This window comes from Phyllostomus discolor, chromosome 6 (assembly GCF_004126475.2).
Source record: "Phyllostomus discolor isolate MPI-MPIP mPhyDis1 chromosome 6, mPhyDis1.pri.v3, whole genome shotgun sequence".
Taxonomy (NCBI): Eukaryota; Metazoa; Chordata; class Mammalia; order Chiroptera; family Phyllostomidae; genus Phyllostomus; species Phyllostomus discolor.
The window spans coordinates 46,958,040-46,972,295 of NC_040908.2; the positions used below are offsets into that span (position 1 = coordinate 46,958,040).

General features: G+C 49.2%; 1 protein-coding gene across 5 annotated transcripts in view; it reads left to right on the forward strand.

Annotated features, from left to right (window-relative positions):
- SFXN5 (sideroflexin 5) overlaps positions 1-14,256 on the forward strand; it is a 102,394-nt gene that overhangs the window by 17,717 nt on the left and 70,421 nt on the right. For all 5 annotated transcript variants that reach the window (XM_036028071.1, XM_028517429.2, XM_036028070.1 and 2 more), the window contains exon 3: positions 43-120. In XM_036028071.1, the coding sequence (XP_035883964.1) occupies positions 43-120 (78 nt within the window). The remainder of the gene's footprint in view (positions 1-42; positions 121-14,256) is intronic.

Here is a 14,256-nt window from a genome sequence, read left to right on the forward strand (position 1 = left end):
CTGGATCTGTGTCCCTCAACGTCTCTTTTCTCTTCCCTGCAGAGACGTCTCAGAGAGGCTGTACAGCTGCTGGAGGACTATAAGCACGGGACCCTGCACCCAGGGGTCACCAATGAACAGGTAACTCACTGCAGGTGGAGAAGGAAGGGGGGTAATGCTTTCCCTGCAGCCAAGACCATGTCTTTTCCCTTCATTAACCACTTCTCTGGCTACATACTCCTGTGGACTAACAGCTTTTGTAGAAGGTACCCAGGTCTCCCGGTACCCTGGGTCTGGTGGGAAGCATGAGGCTGATGAGGTCGGAGAGACCCAAAGGCAGTAGTTTGCTAGAGGCGATGTGTGTGTACCTCTTCCCAATTCCTCATTTAGTGACATCACAGCAATAGCTTGAACTCAGCCATGGTGGCAGTATTTACACCATGGAAATTGGCAAATGGTACCAATTAGGATTCTTTTCCCCTAAAGAATTTATTATTAATTATTTACCACCATACTACTCCCCAAAAGTTCAAGTTGAGTGTGGGAAGGAGGACGGCAGGTGGTGGGGATTAGACTAGGACACTGTTATTCCATGCTTTTAATCCTTTTCCGAGGATATGTTTATTGATTTTATACAGAGAGGAGAGGAGGAGGGGGAGAGAGAGAGAAACATTGATGTGAGAGAGAAACATTGATCAGTTGCCTCCTGCCCATGCCCTAACTGGGAATCGAACCTACAACCAACCAACTGAGTGTATGGGACAATGCTCCAACCAACTGAGCCACCTAGCCAGGGCTGTACTTTCATTTTGTAAAGTACTATGTAGAAACTTGAACTAGAGCTCACTGAAATATTGATGACTGTGTGTGGCTTTGGGGAGGGGGAGGGGAATGTAGTGTAGGGCAACTTTAATGATTACAGAGACTGATGGTTAATGTGCCAATGTTGTTTTCTTTGTTCATAAACTTTATTTCAAAAACTTAAAAATTAATTTCACATTTTTAAGTAGTGTATGTGCATATTTCAGAAAGTCAAACAGCACTAAAACACTTGTAAGGAAAAATAGTATGCTGCCCTTTATCCCCTTCCAATTCCCATTCCTGTTCCCCAGAAGCAAATACTTTTAGCTGTTTCTTCAGATAGAAATCTACATTTGAAACTGACATGTTGATCAATACTGCTATTTCTTAAATAATTCTTTTGCATGGTAGTTGAGAATTCAGGTCTCTTATTATCCACCCCCCAAAACATGCTTCTCTTCCCCATCCTCATTGCCCTCCCAAGATAGTTACAATGGTTTGGGGTCTCTGGTTGTTCAATGTTCACATTAAAATCGTATAAGTAACATTTAGTGTAGAGTCAGATTGGTTGTTTCATGGCTGTTTCCTCTGTTTTTAAAGTTTATGTTTTATCTGCAGTTGATAGTTGCCTCTCTTTTCCTCAATAGCATAGTGTTCTTTGTACTATCTCTAATTCTTACTACACCCTCTAGGGATATTTTCAGTGCCCCCTTTCAATCCTGAAGACTCCAGTGCGGGGGGGGGGGGGGATCTACCCACAGCAACACCCCACCCTGTCCACCATGGATGAGAATAAGTCTACCAAGACATGATCTGCTTGGGGAGGAAAGGTGGCTGATCTCTCCAAGAAGGGCCAGAAGCCTGTTCCTCAATGGGCTTTTATTAGGTTCAATTTGCACAGGAATACAGGTAAAGCTCATCAGTCATTGTCAGGCAGTAAGGATCGAACAATAGATAACATAAAAAGAACTATAAGGGCTTATTCTGAGTCAGGGTCAGATTGCTAAAGGGCCATAAAACTTGGGGGAAACAAACTCATTTTGTGCTTGGACCCTTATCACAAAATTGAGGACATTCTTAGCAAAGCAGGTTTCACAGGATTTTATGCATTCCTTCTTCGCTCTGATTGCCCTGGGGAACAAACTGCTGGTTCCTGTCTAGGGCTATACCACCCTCCACCATTGTTTCAGGCTTGGCTTAAGTCAGGCAGGGGAAGTAAGGCAGCCAAGAGATTAGGAGACTTCTTGCAGACAGAATGAGGACTCAGGCTATGTCAAAGCCGAGGGGCAAAGGTCCATCACCCCTTTTTCTATAGCCCCCAAGTACTTCCCTGAGGGCCCCTGCATGACTGTACTTGTCTTAGGGCATCCCTCCCTTGAGGAATCTTACCTGTCATTGGCTAACCAGTCATCTGCCCTGGGTCAAGCAGGGTGAAGTAAAAGGGGCAGAGGCAGGGCCCCTGACAGGGAGATAAGCTTTGTCTCCTTAGTGGTTCACCGTCCCAAGGTCTCTTTACTCAGCCTTAGCCATCAGGGTTTAAAGCTTCTGAAACCAGGCAGGGCGGTCCCCAACAAACACTCCAGTTCTTCAGTTCCACTTTTTTCCCTGAAAATTTCCTTCCTGGGGCCCACCTCCTCTGGCTCTGGGCCTTTCCCTTGGTGTATTTAGACTTTTATTTTGGTGGAATATCCCTTCTATTAGCTTCCTGAAGAAAAGAGTAAATGGGAAGAAAATTTTGAGTACTTTTTTGTCTGAAAAGTTTTAAGTCTGCACTAAGCTTTAATTGACAGTTTGGCTGAGGAGAAAATTCTAGTATGACAATCATTCTTCTTCAGAATTTTGAAGACATTGCTCTGTTGTCTTCTGGCCTCCAGTACAGCAGTTGGAAAATCCAATGCTGTTTTATTCCCAATGCTCTGCAAGTGACCTGTTTTCATTCTTTGGAAAGTTTAGGACCTTCTCTTTACCTATAGAATTTATTTCTGAAATTCCACAATGCCATCTCCTTTAAGTTTCATTATTCTAGGCTCCTTGTGATTCTTTTCAGTCTGAATACTCCTGTCTTTCAATTCTGGCAAATTTTCTCAGACTGTTTATTTGATAATTTCTTCTCATTCCAAAATTCCTTTTAGTTAAATATTTGACATCTTAGATTGACACTCATATTTTCTTCTTCTTTTTTTTTTTCTCTCTCTTCTAATCCTTGACTTTGACCTGCTGGTTGAGTTTGCAGGAACTTTCCTAAAGTTTATTTTCAACACATCTATTGTGTTTTAAACTTCAGCTGGCATAATTTTAATTTCTGTGAGCTCTTCGATTGTTTCTTTTATTTATTTATTTTAAAATAGAATCCTCCTCCTGTTTTGTGAATACAGGATCATCTCATCCCTCTGCATCCCGGAAGGCAAGGAGGTGAAGGAGGCTGGGGTCCCAAAATTCTCCGCCGACTTTCACTAAGTTCCCTGCTTTTGGCCTCACCTGCTCCCACTTCCCACTGTGCTAGCATTCCCAGCTTTGGAGTCACTGTAACTCAGTTTCTCCACAAGGTTGATTAACTTTCTGCATCTGGTGGGGACACAGGTGAGGGCAGGAAGGGTCCCCTCGAAGTGCGGGGAAGGCCTGGGGGTTCGCAGCTTTGAGGACAGGCTGTCCGTCAACCCCTGTGTCTAGCCCTATGGTTAGCCCTTTTATTCTGTGGTACCTGGTCCCTCCAAGGCCCGAGCTTTGCTGGTGTCCCTGGGGTGATGGCCTGGCTCCTTAAACACACTTTCTTCAAATATCAAAGGAATGGCTTCCTCCTCTCTGCTGGGTCAGTTACTAAAACTCTGCTTATTTCCCATCCAGAAACATGCTGCTGTCCTCCCTCTGCCACTGTCCTCTCCTCCGTGGTTTTGGTAACAATGCGAGGCCCCACCCCTGCCTGCCCTGTGCTGCTGACCTGACACAGCTGTTGCTGCCGGGGTGTTCCTGGGGCAAGCGGCTTAGCTGTCAGCCCTCCCCAGTCCAGCTCATTTCAGTATGTGTTTAGGGAGCACCTACAGGCCAGGCTCAGTGCCAGGGCCTGGGGGAGAGGGCAGGGAAGAAGCCAGAGGAGGGTCTTGCTTCGTGGACTCCCCAGAATCTAGGCAAGAACTGTGAAAACACATGATACCGTAGGAGAGTGGAGGAGGGAGGAACCCACCCAGATGAGGGGTTCCTGGAAGAGATTTCTCTCTGGAGACTGACGGTTGAGAAGAGGCTGGTGAGGAGGAGGCAGTGATACGAACAGCCTACAAGGAAGCGCAGAGAGCTCGAGGTCCCAGAGGAAGTGACCCGGATGTGCTCCACTGCAGCCCAGCGACATGAAGGGCAAGTGCATGAGCAGATGCAGCACCTTGGCCAGATGTCCTTGTGCAGGGCTCTGGCGAGTGACGTGAGATGGTGCAGTTCTTGGCTAGGCAGGGTCCGACCTCAGTCATCTGCACTGCCTGCTGAGTTGGGGGCAGCCGTGAGCAGGGAGGGCAGGCTGTGATCTCCTCATTCCTAGCTCCGTACTTCTCTCTGGCCCTGGGTCCCGAGGAGCCTCGGTGGCCTGACCTGACAGCCTCTCTTTGGGCCACAGAAGTCCTCAGACCCTTGCAGTTCCTCTTAGACACATCAGGGCTGGGTCCAGCCTCCAAGCCCTTCCTGATCCTGTGTCCCCATCCTGTGTCTGCTCCTAGCCGGGTTCCTCTCTGGCCCATCCTGGCTGAAGGTGGCCTCTGGGACTCCTTCTAGCTTCCAGAGTTTGGGGAATAAGGCCACGTTTCCCCTCTTTGCTTCCTTCAGTTGCTTAAAGCTGCCCATCCTGTTTCCTGGGCCTCCCCTATTTTCTGTCCTGAAAACCTCCATGTTCCTCAAGGGAGCTGGGAGGAGGCAAGGTAGGGGAGCTTCCCCTTCTGGCTTATGTCAGTGAGGACTGCAGTGTACGTCTGGTGGCTCGGTGGCCCAGAGCTGTGAGTGTGAACCTGCCCTGTAGTAAGCAGATCCTCCATCTCCCTCCCTCCCCATCCTCCTGGCTCCCCAGAGCCTTGGGGATTGGGCTGTGTGGCAGCTCTCACACTGCTTCCTCCCTCCCGGGGCCTCAGTGTACAAAGCCACACCTGCCTCTGGCCTTTGTAGACACCAGAGCTGAGGAGACAGGTGATAGCAGTCCAGCTCAGGATTTGGGGAAGCCTAGGCAATCGAGAATTAAGGACAGTCCTTGTTCCTGGTCCAGGCTGGTCCTGCTCAAAGGTCGTTTCCATACCCTCAGTGAGCCCCAGGGCAGTTCCTCATCTCTGCCTGGACAGTAGCCCTGTCTGCTCCCAGGCTCTGGTCCTGCCCAGATGTCCTTTTGCTGGCATGGGGGTCAGAAGCCCGTGCCTGTGCTTAATGCCTGTGGACCTGTCCCGATGTCACGGATAGCACTGGGCACCTGTGTGCCAGTTTGTCATGTGACCCACCCTCCCGTCACAACATCTCACCAGTGGCGCACGCAAGTGGATTGACAGTTTGTTCGCCCCGATGGCCTCCGTTTGGTCTTCTACGAGCTAGGCCTGGTATCTCCTCCCGAGACTGCTAATGTGTTAAAAGGTTGCTACACCAATGAATAGCTAGATCGAAGGATAAAATAAAAATAAGTATAATTTGCCCTTCAGGCTGAATAGGTAAAAATTCGATGTGCTAGGAACCATAGTAAGGACTGAAGCCATCAGTTGAACAACAAAGCCGTAGATGAGGGCAAACACCTGAGTGTAGGCCGTGAAGTTTTTGGGTGCTGACTCTGCCTGTGCACTTCTCGTGCGGGAGTGGTCTGGCACGGGCAGAGACAGGCGGGGTTAAATACGGAAGGCCCCTCCCGCCGTGACAATGAGCCCCACCACTGCGAGCTTGCCCAGTGCCAGGCTCTAGCACTTTACATGTGTTACCTTAATTAGTCTTCACAGAAACTCTATTTGGTAAGTATCTACCTATGTTAACGCAGTTTTACAGGTAAGAAAACCAAGGTTCAGAGAGGTTAAATTACTTACCTAAGGTCACACAGCCCGTATGTGGTAGGACCGGGGTCTGACACTGGGCCTGTAAGATCTAACACCTGCCTGTCTCCCCACTGTCTGAAGGTGGCTTTGGAAGGGAGGGGGACACTCTGTGGAGCAGAATGACATACCAGGCATGAAGGGGGTTCTGGTCAGAGGAGCTTGCAAAGGTCTTGCAGCCCTAGTTAAACCTGTGTGGTTAACATGGTCAATCCAGGCCACGGGCACCTGCTGATGGCTCAGTATGTAAGAGGCAGGTGGGCACCAAGAGGGAGGTTGACACATGCCACGATTCCTGCCCTTGCACAGCCAGCTCTCAGCGCAGGGGAGGCCACCACGCAAGTGCATGGCTAGGGGTCAGGCTGGTGGCTGGGCTGCATGAGCTAATGCTAAGGTAGGTAGGAGTTCATCGGTGAGAGAATCCTGAGAATGCAGGTGATGAAGAAATGCTTCATGGAGGGCAGTACAAGTGGACCCTGAAGGGCAGATCAAATGGAGAATGGAGAGAGGGACCCAAGGCAGTGGGACGACATTCCCTGCAAGTCACAGACGAAATCCTAGAAGTAGAGGAGAGATAGAGAGAGAGACAGAGAAAGAAAGATCAGAGAGGGAGGACTAGGGAGAGGGGATGAGATTAGGGAGAGATAGTTGGAGAAAGTTGGGAAGTTACAGCACAGATTGTGAAAGTGTGTTGTGTGGGGCAAGAGGAAGCTGCTGGAAGCTCTTGAGCAAGGGAGAGGCATGAAAGTGCTGTGGTGGAATCGTTCTGGTGGGGTGCCTGGTGAATGGGGGAGGGGGAGGTGCTGTTAAGGAAGCCAGCTTGGAAGCTACTGCAGTGGTCAGCGATGAGGTGAGCTGGTCTCTGGGAGCCACTGCAGGCTTCTTCCTGGTGGTTCTTATACATCATTCCACGTTCCTCAGAGTCTGGGAACTAGCCTGCCTTTATTAAAGTGCTTACTCTGCACCCAGCAAAACACATCAACTGCTCAGAGGCCCGTGCGGGGTGGACTTCTGCCCGCAGCCTACCAAGGAAAAGGACAGCTGGGTGTAAGAGATCCTGCAAGGCTCCTCTGGCAGAGAGGAAATGGGGTCAGCTGCATTTGGACTTTGTTGAAAATAGCAGAGAAAATACTGAGTTAGAAATATTGCACCCCAAATTTTCTCTGGTTGTTAGTAGGTTTGTCAGAAGCTGGTTAAAAGGAAGGTTTGGCTGACCCCTATCCTCAAGCTTCTGGGATCCTGATCAGCCCTGCCCTCCTGGGCTGGCCCGGGTTGGCCCATGTAGTTAGCACAGAGCAGGCAAGTGGTCAATATTAGCTGAAGTATTTGTATGGTGTGCTAGATGTTGTGCTGGATGCAGTAGCCGCCTCTCCGGGCTGGGTCACTTCAGCAGCCTCCTGAGTGCTCTCCCTATTGTCCCTGGCCCCTCTCACCGTGCCCAGTATGGCAGTCAGAGCGGCCTGTGGCAACATCCATTACGTTGTTTGTTCCTCTGCTCCAGGGTTTCTCAGCCTCGCATGACTGGCATTTGGGGCTGGATGACTCTTGTTATGGGGCTGTCCAGTGCGCTGCAGGATGTTTAGAAGCATCTCTGGTCTCTACCCACTAGATGCCAGTAGCATCCCCTCCTGATTCATGACAACCAAACATTGCTAGATGTTCCCTGGTTGCAAAACCGCCCCCCTGTTAAGAACCACTGCTCTAGCAGAAACTCCGTAGTGCCCCTCTTTCTACTCCCAGTGAAAGCTACGGTCTTTGACACGGCCCGCAAAGCCCCCACTTCTCTCTTATCTCCCACCTGCTACTACTCAGTCTACAGCAGTCACACTGGCCTCCCTGCTGTCTCTCACATGCGCCAAGCAGGCCCACTTCTGTCTCAGGGCCTTTGCGCTAGCTGTCCCATCTGCCAGAACAATCTCCTACCAGATACCTGCTTGGTTCCCTCGCTACTTCAAGTATTTCCTCCAGTGTCACTGCAGTGAAAACTGTCCTAACCTCCTTACTACTGTCAGACACTAGACGTCATCCTGTGTCCGACTCTGTCAGGGGAAAAAGTCAAGGGGACCAAAAGAAGTCACCACGAGGGCCAGAAGCAGGACAAGACATGGAATCTGAGGGGGCAGGGTGAGTGGAGGATCCAGGTGCTAGAGGTGCTTTGCCGGGGGGCATGCAGGGAAGGCAACCCCAGTGTCCCCCCTGCCCTCCTCCACCCCGGCGCCAGCCTGGCCTTTCTTTTCATCCCTCCTCCCCGTGTCAGAAGCTGTGGTCCAGGCCATGGTATCACCTGCCTGTGTGCCCTTTGTGTCACCATCCTTCACCTTCTCATTTTGCGTGCACCCCATTACGATACATTTTCGAAAAAGCCTTTCCCCACCGCCAGCACACACACTCCCTGTCTACTTTCCCACCCGTCCTGAACACTCACCCTTCTCACCTACCAGAGAATTCACTTAGTTATTTTTATTGCTACTGTCTGTTGGCACTTGCATGTCAGCCCTACGAAAGCAGAGAGTTTTGCTCTTTTTTGTTCCCTGGTGTATCATTCATGCCTAGATCACTGCCTGGCACATAATAGGTGCTCAGTAAGTACTTGTTAAACAAATGAGTTTTCTTTACTATTTACAATAACCTTAAAAATAAGTATTCATATCCCCATATTACAAATGAGGAAGTGGAGGCCCAAAAAGATTAAGTTGACCCAAATTGCATGGCCAGCAAGTGGGAGAGCTGGAATTCAAGTCCTGGTTCGACTCCAGGTCCATGTCTCCATTAGAGAGAAGCTGCCCATGCAGAGCATGCATGACTGCCGTGTGCGCTCCGTTTCAGGGCCAGGGGACCGTGCCTTCTCCTTCCATGTGTCTGTACAGTTGTGGGGGTGGGGGACTTCACCCCACGTACACTTGCCTGTGTACACATTACCTGGGAGTAACCATGACAACAAAATTAATGGTAAGGAATAATGGGATTGGCCCAAATGATAAATTAGGAAGATTTTTAAAATTTTATTTTATGGAAGCATCCTTTGCTTTACAGAAGGATCCCCTTCAGGCTCTGCTTAATTACCTTCTGGAGGCTGTTTTAAATAGGCTCTGTCTTTGCTGCCTTCAGAGGTTTGGAGAAGCAGCTTGGAAGGAGGCAGAGGGGAAGGGGAGCAAGCCAAACTGGGGGTGGAGCCTGGGAAGTTAACTCCTCCGCCTGGGGTCTGGGGCCTGGGTGCTGGGGGTATGCCCTGCTCTGCCCCTAGAAGGCAGGGCTTGTGTGGCGCCCACCCTCTGCCCCTCCCTTGGTCTCTACTCTGGGGTTCTTCTAATAGGTTCAGATGGCAGCTCAGCTGAGACTCAGGCTGTTACTGGAATCAGCAAACTCCTGCATTGTTCCAGCAACCTTTCACCAACACCGCTTCCCACACACCCTGTCTGCCCTCATTCTCCAAGTTAAAAATCACGCAAAGTCCAAGGTCTCACACCCACACTGGCTTGTTGCTGCAGTCCTTCAGTTCCAAGAGGTCAGGGCCGTACATTTTTCTGTTCAGCCAGGGACACACAGGGAAATGGGCCGAGCCCAAAGGAGACTGGTCATGCTGAGGAATTAAAGTGGAGCTGCTTCAGCCGGCTGCCAAGAAGACGCAGGGGGCTCACTGTCCTAGATTCTCAGTGTGGATGGACCGTCTACGGCATCTCTTTTGGACTCCCATAGAATGCTTTACATCCCATCTGTAACCTGTTTGCAGGACTGGCTCATGAAACTCTAGACTAGCAACTAGCCCTGGGCTTGTGGGCAATATCTGCTGCCATTTCTGCATCCAGTGTCCGACTCAGGAGTCCCACAGGTCCCAGGGAAAAGCCCAGGCCTGGGAGTCAGACCCAAGTCCTTGTTGGCCCTCTCTATACACTGGGCCTGGCGGCACCAGACAGGGAGGGGCCCTGGAGAGACTTGTTTCCACTTCCCCCCGTTTCCCTGCCTGATTAATTTAAAAATCAGTGTAAGTCTGAGGTGTGTGGTGGCTTGCACAGGAAGACCATATAAGCTAGTGGCTGAATCAAGGCCAAAATTTGGGACCCTGGCTATTGTTCCTACAGTCTGGAGATGGGGTGAGCCTGCACAAGATCAGGTCATGGCCAGGAATTTTAGTTTAAAGTGGAGATGCCCCTCCTACCTCACCGTAAAATGTCCTGGGGGGAGCATTGCCAAATGTCATGAGAAGAGCCTCAAACACTATCTGAGCTTTCATTCTTTCTTCTGCTTCTGGAAAGGCTTCCCTGGTACCATGGGAAGCAGTTTCCTATGTGTTGTCTTAGTTAGGGTTGTACCAACTGCTGTAACAAAAAGATCTCAGGGTGCACCAGCTCAGATAACATAGAAGTTTATTTCTCGCCCATGTAACAGTTCAAGTTTCAGGTGGGCAGGTGGCTCTGCTCCACAGGACCATTCAGGGACCCAGGATCCTTCCATCATGTTTCTCTACCATCTCCTTGTGTTGTCCTCTGCAGGGTGAAGGCTGAGCTGCAGGACCTGCCCACTACTGTTCTATTACCTGGCTCTGGCTCTGGCTCATGGGAAGGGAACAGAAAGCACGGAATGGGAGGCCCTCACCAGGGAAAGGCACATCTCACTTCCTATCCCCTGCCACTGGGGTTTCAGTCACATGGTTAAGCCTAACTGCAAAGGAAGCTGGGAGTTGTAGTACAGCAGGTCAGCCACCTGCTCTGCAGAGGAGGCTGGGAAATGTAGTGCAGCAGGTTGGCTACCTGCCCACTACTGTTCTATTACTATGGAAGAAGGGGACATAGGTTTTGTTGGACATTCGACAGTTTGTGCCATAGAGGTGAAAAAAGAATGTAGAAGCTGTGCAGCCTATATCTATTTTTTTTTCATGGTTACTCTTGATTTTTTAGGCAATTCTTTTTGAATAGGGAACATATGAACAATCAACAGAATTTAAAAGATATAAAAAAAGGTAGAGAATAAAAAACAAGTTTCTCTTTCCCTGTTCCCCAGTTGCCCACTGCCTCCCTCTGGAGTAAGCATTAAGTTTTCCTCTGTCCTGCCAGATTTATCTGAACATGTTTATCCTTTTCCTTTAAGTACTAGTGATAAAATAATGATAACTCCACGTTAATTCCCCAGAGCATGGTTGTAACAGGAAAAGATGGGACAGTCACAAAGGACAAATATTGTGTGATTCCACTTACATGAAATATCCTGAGTGGTCAAGTTCACAGAGACGAAAAGAGCGGTGGTTGGCAGGAGCCGCAAGATGGAAAGGTTCTGGGCTGGAGCTGGTGATGGCTGCACAACAATGTGAATGTACTTGATGCCATAGAACTACTGCTTAAAAATGGTTAAAATGGTACATTTTATGTCATGTATAAAAAAGATGGGAAATAGCCTAGAAGTCCACTAATAGGGCATAGTTTACAATATACAATATATCCATTTGAGGTTTCTATTAGGAAGAACAAGGTGCTCTCAGTGTGATGATGCGGAAAGGCCGCCAAAATATTGTAGATGCCCGAAGGGACAGAATGGTGTGCTAGCCTTAGAGACGGGGCATGTGGTAGTTAAGAGGTGGGGGTTCTGTACCAGAGTGCTTGAGTTCAAATCCCGGTGCTTTTATGGGAAAGTACTCAGCAAAATAGAAAAGCATGGAGTTATCTATCATGTGAGAATTTACCATTGCTTCTTATCTGTGACACCAGCCTGCCGGGGCCGTTCGCGGTATCACCGACACGGTGTCACCCCGTGGTATCTGTTCCTCAGACATGTGACTGGGGAACGTGTCTGTGAGCCCTGGGTTCCTGACCTTGCCTGCTGAGAGCCCTGCTAAACTCCTGCCTTTGCTGATAAGCCAGTATCTGTCTGACTCTCTGTTGCTGCCCCCTGGCTGGGGGCAGAGGAGGCAGTCTTTGAACCCAAGGGACACGGATGCACTGTGGGTCACAAGGGCTGCTCAGCCGGACTCCGGCTGGAGGGCAGGAACAGGTGCCAGCGGGGAGCGTCTGTTGCCGGGCTGCGGGACGCTCTGCATCCTCAGGGTGCTGCCAGCCAGTTCTCTCCTTCCTCTCCTGCCTGGGGCCTGGCAGGCACCCAGCCGGAACAGACATCCATCTCCTCCTCCTGGGTGCCCCAGGAGAGCAGGGAGGACATGAGCCCAGAGGACAGGAGGCCTGTGTGCCATGTCCATCCTGCCACCAGGCCCCTGGCACCCTGGCTGAGTCCCTTAGTCTCTCTGACATGAGTTACCTTGTGGGGAAATATCTACCCACCTCACAGGCATGTTGTAGGAATAAGATAATGACATGAAGCGACTTTAAAAAATAATTAAGTCCATTAAAATACTGCTTATTTGAATGATTGTCCCTCTATTTTAGGCACTTATGGAGCACATCCTATCGGCCAAGTAGTTTAGATATGCATATCTCATTTAAACCTCTGGACCAGTCAGGGTAAGCCAAGTGCAATCACAAACAATCCCCAGCGTCCAGGGGCTTACGCAGTGAGGTCTGTCTCTCACTCACATCGGAGCCCAGTGAGACATCTCGGAGTCCTGGAGTCGCAGCTCAGGGGCTTGGCACATGCCATTGTCTCGGGACCCAGCTCCCTCCAGTTGGTGGCTTTACTGATGTCTAAGGCCTCCTCCTCCTCTGCTGGATTCTCCTTGGGAGGCCAACATCACTGTCTCCCACAGTGCATTAGCCAGCACTTGGTCACGTGGGTGGCCCCCCGGCTGTGGGGGAAGCTGGGAGGTGTAGGCTTGGCTGTGTGCCCGAAGGGAAATGCAAACTGCCAGGGAGCACCGAGCACCTGCCCTACCCTTGCACAGCCCATTTCACTGATGGAGAAACTGAGGCACTGTGGCCATGTAATTCGCCCAGGGCCATACCTCCTGTGAGTGATTTGAACACAGGCCTGCCTGGTTCTAACACCCCCTCTTTACACTGCCCTTTGGGGTCTTAGGCCACTGTTTTCCACCCAGGCTATTCATCAGAATCATGGGGACTTTTTTTTTAAAGAACTGTATGAAATAATCCTGAGTGTTTTTAAAATTTTAATTTTAGAGTAGCTTTAGGTTTTCTGTGTGGCCAGTGCAGTCAGAAACACTGGGGCACAGTACCGAAAGGCTTGCCCCTAAGATGGCACTCAGCCAGGGGGTGCACTTCAGGAAGGCACTCTCTCAGCAAAGAGGGGTCAGCCTTTTATCTTTGTTTTTTAAACTTTATTTATTTATGTTTACAGAGAGGGGGAGGGAGGGAGAAAGAGAGGGAGAAAAACATCAATGTGTGGTTGCCTCTCATGTGCCCCCTACTGGGGACCTGGCCCACAACCCCAGCATGTGCCGTGACTGGGAATCGAACCAGCAACCCTTTGATTCGCAGGCTGGCTTTCAATCCACTGAGCCACACCAGCCAGGGCTTTTATCTTTTTTTTCTCTTTACATCTTTGCTGTATGCTCTCACTTACCTCCTTTGGCTAACAGTGATCCTTCATTTGGTTTTTCTCATTTCAGTCCCTTCTGTTCCCCAATTATTATTTTTTTAAAATCTACTGCTTCCAATCTTCCTGGAATAGCAGACAATCAAATATGTTTGAAATGTATCTAAAATAAGAGTAATTAGGCTGTGAATTAAGGCTTGAGGGACTGTGCTGTGAGTAAAATGCATAAACTTTAATATATCAATTTTATAACTTCTATTTTCGCTACCCCGTAGCCTTCTGTAACTTAATTTATATTCCAGACAACAACAGTGCCATATAAATGAAGTGCAACTGAACTCTTCTGTTATAAAACTAAGTGTCACCTGCTGGCCACATCTTCTCTCGCCTCACACCCTTCTCGCTTCGTTAAAATGCGCTGGCCCTTGGTTTGCCCACACTGGAAATTTTTTACTTAGCATATTTTCTTGATTCTAAAAGGTCTGTCACATTTTTAACATCTCTTAAATGGGATGAGTCTTTTTATTGATGTTGGTCTTGGCATTATGTCATTGTTTTCTTACTTAGTGGCACATAAGAGTGTCTTAGGATTCATGATGTCTTAAGTTCCATGAAATACAGTATTTATATCATTTGAAGGAACTGACAGATTGTTCTGTCTCTCCAGCCTGTGCCACACACACGCTTGTGCTGACGAGCGACGACTTTGCCACTCATTTGAAAGCAACTTTCTTCTCCCTGCAGCCTTCCTGGAAGAACAATAGGAATAATAATGCTCTCTACAGCAGTAGGCAGTTGTAAAGCCCCTTCTGTGTACCCAGTGCTGCTCCAGGCACTTTTCGTATATTTTTTTTTCCACAATGTTAGCGGCACAGCTATTATCCCCATTTTATAGACGAGGAAATTAGGCCTCGGAGGCAGGAGTGGCGAAGCTGGGAATCTAGGCAGTCTGCCTCGCTCTGAAACGATCATGTTACACTGCCTCTAGTGATTCTGGCAGAAAGTT